This window comes from Sphaeramia orbicularis, chromosome 14 (assembly GCF_902148855.1).
Source record: "Sphaeramia orbicularis chromosome 14, fSphaOr1.1, whole genome shotgun sequence".
Taxonomy (NCBI): Eukaryota; Metazoa; Chordata; class Actinopteri; order Kurtiformes; family Apogonidae; genus Sphaeramia; species Sphaeramia orbicularis.
Genome location: NC_043970.1, coordinates 50,987,667 through 50,996,678, shown reverse-complemented (window position 1 = coordinate 50,996,678; position 9,012 = coordinate 50,987,667). Strand labels below are relative to the sequence as shown.

Sequence of the window (9,012 nt, the reverse complement as noted above, 5' to 3'; positions counted from 1 at the left end):
ACGTAAACTTTTCCTCTCACTTTCTGCTTTCACACATACAGCTAAAACAACCCTGAGTGCAAGCCTAGCGCTGCGCATGGGTCACATGGTTCACATCACACAACCACTGCACAGTCCATGTTTAGGCTTGTGTCTGACTAGGTCAAACAGAGGTGACAACACAAACCTCTGGTTCGTGGCAACCCTACGGTGTCAACTAAAGCGAACCCTAGTAAGACATAGGGGTGGTTCACAAACTGACTGTGTTCATGAACTCTGAAAGACACTTCAGAGACATCACTCCTTCTACGTCCTCACCTGAAGAAAGGGCCTGGACTCAGCTGATGGTCATCACACACCAACCAACCATCTCAAGCAGCGTCCCTGACTGTACTGATCATTTTCTTGTCTCTTGTTCTTGTAAAAGTTATCCTTGTATTCTGTAAGGTTCTATGTAAATATTAAGCGTTAATTATGATATAGACCTAGACCATGGCACCTGTTCAGAGGGCCTGGATTTAGTGACCTCAGAGCATCCTGTGGTGCCTTGTTCCTGTCTATTTTCAGAGTCGTTCCATCTTTATTGTGCCCTTACTCCTACTTCTGAAAATGCCACTACAGTAGTGAAGACAACACATAGGAAGCCACAATCAGAGAATTGGGTAAATCTTCCTCAACACAGGTAATCTGTCACTAATTGTAAAAAGTGTTTCCTCTACTAAAGTTTGCCTTCTCAGATTTATTTAACAAAGTGCAAAAAAAAAAAGAGAATAAAATACATATGAAATTAACCACAAGTTCCAAACATACCCAGAAAAACTGTGAGCTCCTCTGGGCTCTGATGTCACATACCCCCCAGGCTCGTAGCCCTCCACAGCTCACCTGAGCATCTTAAAGTTACAAGGTCTTATATTTATCCTTAGCAACTTGTCTGTACACTGACATGATGTAACTAAAATGTCAAGAGCATGCAAATTATGAAGCAAATATTATATTACAATCATTTAACACCTTTTTAAATGCAATTAAATTATGAACTTTCTAATCACTAATTAATAACAGAACTGAACGGAAAAATGAAAATCTGTGAAAATCTTTATATTACAGCACTGTAACTCTTAAACCTTTGCTCTGAACACACCATAAGATCTAAGAAGGAAATAAAAAACAAAGATATTTAACATTCTACCCCTTTGAGACTTAAAATATTCCAATAACATTTGATCACGAAGGAATACATTTTACTGTTGAGGCTGAAGTCTGAAAATGAATGAACTTTACTATTCAAATAAAGTTATGAAATGAGCCTTTTTAACCATTTTTAACAGTGACAATCTCCAGTAGAGTGCTATAATATGAGGCCTACAACAGAACTCCCACAAAAATGTGCAAATTGTTCATAAACTACAGGTTTGAAAGTTTTCGTTCACATTCAAATTTACTGCAGTTATTGCAAAAGAAATCTTACAGCTTAAACATGAATTTCCTCTATTTTACTTGTACCTCAGTTGGTCTGACAATGTGGCTAACCTACACATACAGGCCTACTTAAGACAAACTCTGCAGACTTCTAAAAGTAAATTCTAATGTGACTTAGTGTTGCACACAAATAACATAAACACTGACAATCCTTGTGCTTTTTCAACTAGGTGCAATGGGTAAAAGCAGAACTGGCTGTTATTTATATTTATTGCAGTGATTAAATACATTTTCTTTCCTTTAATGGGAACACTTATTGCACAACAATTTGAATTCTTACAGTTTGTTGAACAAATATTCAATTCATTATTCAAAATTCAAAACATATTGCAGCAGCAATGAAATTTATTTTCGCCCTTTCCTCATACAGCCCCAGACAACCAGTGACCAAAACCATCTACTAATCTAAACTGTTTGACACCTGCTGATCCACTAATCCTATCAATAATAAAATACAGTTCTTCATCTTCACATGGTCATCGGATATCAGACCATATTTGGATGTTCGGATGCTCTGTAGTTACCATGGAAACATTTTCATCTTCTACAACATTAAGTCACCAGTAAAACCCATTGAGTTGGATCAATGACAGTATATGGGAACACTGGGTTTATGTTCAGTTGTTTATATTTTTTTCTTCAGTTTTCTCTGTTTAGATACAATAACATTTGAATTTACTATGAATATTCATGAAGATTTAAATTAAAAATAGGAAATTAAATATAGGAAAATACATGATTTATGGTGAAAATTTAAAATATAGAGGATAATATGACAGTTAAAGCTGCTACATCACTTGAGAAAGGTTAAATGGAGAGAAACATTTATTTGGGAACTGGTGCAATAATACTACTGGGTCTGTATGGGTTCAACAAAAGTGTATTTTGTGATTAACAATTACAGAGTCTGACAAAATTTAAACACACAACTAAATACTCAAGAGTTACATAACTTTCCTTTATACAAAAGTGTATAACGTCACTAGAGACCTGTCGATAGACATATTAATTTTGATTATTTATGTTATTTGTCAATTAGTCCTTTCAGCCCTAATTATTTTTCTTGATATACAGAACTTCAAGCCACTCCTTTGAACTAGATCAGACTACACTTGTCAAGATCTGTTTGTTTTTTAATGGCGGTCACAAAGGTTTAGTTGATCTCACTGATTACAATATTCTGGTTTCCAACTCGGTTCAAAACACAAGAGATTAGTTTAAAATGAGGCTATATTTCTTCGTCCAGAAGCAACCAGTATAAACGTCTTTTTACTTCCTACCGCCTTCAAAATGAAAGCGTCTTTTAAAATAAAAGCACCCATTTTTATAATTTAACCTGATGAAAGAAAATCAAAACAAATTGAACCCACATCATATTTCACATCCTTTCCGGTGAACCTCACTGACTCCCAACTCATGTTGCACTTCAGTCCCGTTGGAGATTTAGTTTAGCTTTAGGTCCCTTTTCCTGTCCATATGTACAATGACCTCTGTTGAACTGGGCACCCCACAGAAAGTGCACAGAAGTGTTTGCAGATACTGTCTATTTCAGATATTCCTTACACAACTTCTTTTTTTTTTCCAGATGATGAGCCTGTTTATCTTGGTACTTGGTAAACCTGTTAACATGTAAATATGAACATCTCTCTGTTTTCTATACCTCTGCTTGATGATTACTTAAGAGTCTGTCCTCTGGGAAAACAAAGCATTCCTCTATGATGGTTTAGGAAATCTCTACTTAAACCTTGACGGGGGTGTAGGGATGGATGTGTGTAATCGGTCTTTTTGTTATGGTTTATTCTTAGTGATCAATGACTGATCAAAAGGGGGGAGTATGTAATGGCAAAATTACTTATATCCATATATATTCATATGTATTTTCATATATTTCATATATCATATAGGCTTCTAACTCTATTTCAGATATATTCATGTCACTGTGTATTATAGAGCAGTTTTGACCTCTTTAGTGTTTTGTCCACAGTAGAAGGCCAAACCAACATTTCTCACAGGGGTCATATCTCTAAGTTCCTGACACTAACCAAAACACTTTCGACACATCATTTTCTCATGGGAGACAGAAGACTACATTGTGATTTGTATTTTTGGGTTCAGACCGTCTCAGTCTTTTGTCTGAGTGATATCTCTTTCTATGGAGCTCCAAATAAAGTGATTTCTTTGACACTGAACACTTGAACTGACCCTTCTTTTTTGAAGACGAATTAGTAGAGTATTATTTTTCCATAACACAGTGGATACAGGTTAGAAGTTGTGAATATTTTGTGTAATATCTGCTGTAGAATAGACACCTAGAAGCCGGAGTCGGATGTTGAAAGCCTGTTAGGTTTCACTTTTGTTTCACCCTAAGCATTAGGTATGTTAGTTGTGGACCACACACCCACGTATGTAACTACTGCCCCTACCCCACGTACATACCCCCCCTCATGTTTTGCAGAAGATGTATGAAGCAGTTTAAAAACAAACAAGAGCTGTTGTTCTGAAACGCTGTGTCTATCCATAAATGTCCTGGTAAGCAAGTAGAGTTTTACAGCATTTTTTGTTAAAAAAAAAAAAAAAAAAAAAGAAAGAATAAAATTCACATTATAAAGGATATTGTTAGATTATCGTTACTGGGAAATTTTTAAAAATAATTGAGACATTTTTTTGCCCATGTTGCCCACCTCTAGTATAAGAGTGATTTTTTGCGATTTATGTGGAGTAAACATTATGTAACGTAATAATGTAATAATGTATTTGTTTCATTCCGAATAATTTTCTTAACATCATTGTAAAATGTGAATCCAGGAGAACAATAGTAACAGATCTGGAAGGAGAAGAAACTCATTGCTCCTTCTTATAAGGGCAATGTTTCTATCCACTAGACCCTTGCAAAAAACATACTTTATCCCTATTTTTCTGTGGAAACATTATGAAAAATGACAAATCCTCTTGAAATTCCGAGTCATAAAGCCATATCTATGAAGATATTCTCTATAATTTAGTTTTCATACAATTCAAGTAAACTACTGCCATAGACATGTACAATTCATCTGTAGTCAAGATGATCAACAATATCAATCAGTTTTCTTATAAAACCTGATTATTGCTAATATTCTAAGTTGAGACCTCAGCTTCTTTCAGGACGACTGAAAACTTCCTCTGACAGCACAGATAATACATGAGGATGGGTCTGATGGTGTTGTCTCTAATACCATAGATCAGAGCACTCAGACATCTAGGGAGCATAATAACCACAACATAAAGAGCAAGTTGCATTTGCAGAGCTGTTATTCTGTCCACAACCACTGAAATAGCTATGACCAGTGGATTGTATAGGGTTGAGAGGAGAATGAGGCCGAGCTGAAACAGATGTAGAAGCAGAGTTTTACGAGCCTTATGGGCTGAAGCTTTGTCTGTGGAGGCTGACGTGGCTGCTATTGTTACACCAATAAATGAAGCAATGACTGTAACACCAGCTGATACAAACAGAAAATAAGTGTAGACTCTGTCATATTGTTCAGACACTGGATTGAGAAACATAGCTTGAGGAGAGCACATGGCTGTCATCTGCAGAGTCTGCAGGTTTTCAAACAGAAAATCTAACAGTAAAACAAGTCGAGTAAGAACATTTAATGAACTGAAGGCCCAAATCACAGTAATAGCAACCGCTGTATTTCTGCTGGTGACAACAGTAGAGTGTCTCAGTGGGTAGCAAACAGCTACATATCTCTCTAAAGACATCACCACTAGTGTTAGAGGAGAGATGTCTTTTAAAAGATAAGAAAACATGATGAGAACACCACACACAGGATAAGTCAGCCTGATTCTGATAGACAGAAAATATAATAACTGACTCAGTGTGAGGTGTAAAGTGTCTGCAAAAAGGAGATTATATAAAAGAATGTAACGACAGGTCTCACGTAACACTGGTTTACTCCTCAGTGTGAAGAGCATGACCCCATTAATGTAAATAAAGACAAAACATGGCAGAGTAATAGGAATAGCAGACAATACAAGTTCCAGTAATCCTCTGTACTGTGGTCCAACAGTTGTGTTGGTCTGAATTCCTGACATTTTAGAGAAACATTCATGAAACCCACGTCAAACTAAGAGGGAACCTGAAGGGAACCTTTTATAAGTTTGGATAGTTTGGATTGTTTAGATATTTATATATATATAAAATTATATTCAGCATTCAAATCTCAAACTCCCATCAACCCCCACACTAAAACAGGACATATGCATCATTTCTGACAATCTCATTGAGTTCACAATCATAGATGAAAACATTCACATGCATTTTATCATGACAACAGAAAACATGTTAAACCCCAGGCAGAGTTGGTCTGCAGAGTTTGTCTGTTGTCACATAGAATATGTGAGCTCATGTCGTACACCCACCTCATGTAAAACATCACGTGTAAGTATTATGACCCCCCAGAGTCATGCTGATTGGTTATTTTTTCAATACCTTTATGTGAACGTATTGTAATGAAGATGACGACATGCATTTATCTATTTGGAAGAAGTCAGGGGAATGAAAACATTTTTTATGTTTGGTTTTTAAAAATGTTTATCATCACATATTCAGAAAAAATTGAGTGAAAAAGAAAGTGCACCCTCTTTGAAGTCTTGGTCAAATCCAACCCAACTTTATTTATGAAACACTTTAAAACAACAGGGCCAAAATGCTGTACAGAAAAAAAAAGCAAAAAAAAAAAAAACAACTTAAAAGTCATGGAATACGAAATACATAGTGCACAAAATACACAAAGCACATTAAAATACATAAAATAGAGTAAAATACAAAGTATAAATGAGCCAATATAAAAAAAAAACATTAGAAATAGAGGTAAATTTAAAAAAAAAATGAAATAAATCAACATCATATGTGATGTTGAAAGCTAACAAAAAAAACATAAGTTTTATGAAAAGACTCACAAATAGAAAAGGAGGAGGCCTCTAAAGTGTGCAGAGAAAAGTCGGTCCAATGTTTTGGAACAGCACCAGCACCAGGAGAAGCTGGTCAACTGACCTGAGGGAATGGGATGGTTGAGGTTCAGTGATATAAGGTGGGGTGAGACCATTTAGGGCTTCATAAGTAAATAAAAGAATTCTCAAATAAATCCTAGAATGTATAGACAACCAATGGAGCGAAGCTTAAATGGGGGAAAAAATGGCTCATGACGCACTAACCCTGACATAAAGAGCAGTGCAATAATCCAGCCTAGTGGGAACAAAGGTGTGCATTGCAGTTTCAAAGTAGCTTTATTTTTGCAACTGCCTCAACTAAAAAAAGCTTGTGTTCACCTCAGCCTTGGTAAGATTGTCAACCTTTCAGAACGCATCATCTGGAACCCCCATGTTTTAATAGTGGACTTGTCTCTGCCCCAGCATTCTGGAGGTGTAATAGAGAGGCTGAAAAACCCCATCACTTCTGTGTTTCTTTCATTAAAAATTTAGAAGTTTAAAGCCATTCAGTCCTTTATGTCATCAAGACATCTGAGCAGCGGTTTTATGGAAAAGAGTCTTTTCTGTTTAAGGGAACATAGATTTAGTGTCATCAACATAACAATGAAATGACATTCCATGTTTCCTCAGTATCAAGTCAAGAGGAAATAAATAAAAGGAAGAAAAAAGAAGGCCAAAAACAGATCCCTGTGGGACCCCATATGAGAGGGAGGCAGTGGAAGATACAAAGTCTCTAAGGCTGATAGGTAGGACCTGATCCATTTCAGTGCCATCCCCTTTATGCCCACCCACTGCTCCAAATGAGAAATCAGGATATGGTGGTTAACAGTGTCAAAAGCAGCAGTCAAATATAAAAGTTAAAAACAACACAATGGCCGCAGTCAGTGATTAAAAAAATGTCTTTTAAAACTCTTACAAGTGCTGGTTCAGTACTATGTATAATTTTAAAATTGAACTGGAAAACCTCAAGAGTATTTTCATCTTGAAAAAATAATTAGTTGGGAGTAAATTATGTTTTAATTTTTTTACAAAAAGAAGAAAGTTTGTAAATGGGCTGGAACTGCAGGATCCAGACCACGCTGAGGTTTAACTTTATTCCAGATGAGAGCAGCTTCAAATAATATGGACACATGATCTGAAAAGCATGTGTCACAGATCTCCAGGTTAAAACAGACAGGCCATGTGAAAAAACCAGCTCAGTGTGTGACTGCATTTATTGTCTGGGACCAGATACAGATTGAACACATTCAAAGAGTCAATTGTTTTTGCCATGGAGCTATTTGGACAGCACGCATGGAAAACAAAGTCCCCAGCAATAAGGACATGGTCATATTTAGGCATTATATCAGCCAGGAAGACAGAAAAAGCAAAGTAACACTGTGAGAGCGCCCCAGTCCACAAAGGCACAGTTCAAAATTGGTCAAGGTTGACAGTGGTAATGTCTGCTTACATTCAAACTTACTCTGAAAAATAGTGGCTAAAACAATGGACCTTCGAAATGACATGACAGTTTAGACATCTGTCACATATGACTTATTCATTCAATCTATACAACATGTGATGTATATAACCCTCTCAGGGCCGTAATATGCATTTTTTAACTCAGATACCTCCTAAGTATGGTTCTCCTTGTACTCATTTAACAGCCTAATTTGTAGGTCTCTCTCTCCTGTGTACCGATTTGCAGAGTTAAAAGGCTCTTGGAATGTCAGTCTGTCACTGTTGGCCTCACTTGCAGTTATTTTCACCACCACACTGAACACTTTCATCTCAAAAACAAGATGTTTAAGCTCCTCTACTCTGACAGAAACAGACAGGCCTCTGTCACAGAAGTTTTCTTATAAATGATCCTTTTTCCACAGATTTACCTTTGTATTAGATAGAGGTGGGCAATGTATATCGCCTACAATAATATCGTAAATATTGATTTGACGATGTGCAATTTTACATTATCGAGTATCCATACTGTCTCGAAAAGAAAACAAATGGACGATGCATAGACAGTAAAGGAGAGGAGCATGAAAGTCCTCACTGGCCGAATGTGTGACTCAGAAGCCAATCAACGGACAGGATTTAGTCTCATGGCGACTCAGCGGCACCAAAATACAACATCATCTCACATGGAGGAAATATGCAGGAGTCTCCTGTCTCCTTTTTCCAGATTTACCTTTGTATGAGAGTGATTTTTTGCAATTTATGTGGAGTAAACATTATGTATTGTAATAACGTGTTTATTTCATTTCAAATAATTTTCTTGACATGTAAAATGTGAAGCCAGGAGGACAATAGTTACAGATCTGGAAGAAGAAACTCATTGCTCCTTCTTATATGGACAATGTTTCTATTCACTAGACCCTTGCAAAAAATCATACTTTATCTCTATTTTTCTATGGAAACATTATGAAAAATGACAACTCCTGCTGAAATTCCGAGTCATAAAGCAATATCTATGAAGATATTCTCAATATAATTTAGTTTTCATACAATTCAAGTAAACTACTGCCATAGACATGTACAATTCATCTGTAGTCAAGATGATCAACAAAATCAGTTTTCTTATAAAACCTAATTATTGCTAACATT

General features: G+C 36.2%; 1 protein-coding gene across 1 annotated transcript; it reads right to left on the bottom strand.

Annotated features, from left to right (window-relative positions):
- Nucleotides 1–4,572: 4,572 nt before the first annotated feature.
- Nucleotides 4,573–5,532, bottom strand: LOC115432658 (odorant receptor 131-2-like). Its single transcript, XM_030153567.1, has one exon. The coding sequence runs from the start codon at nt 5,530–5,532 to the stop codon at nt 4,573–4,575; it is 960 nt and encodes a 319-aa protein (XP_030009427.1).
- Nucleotides 5,533–9,012: the final 3,480 nt, after the last annotated feature.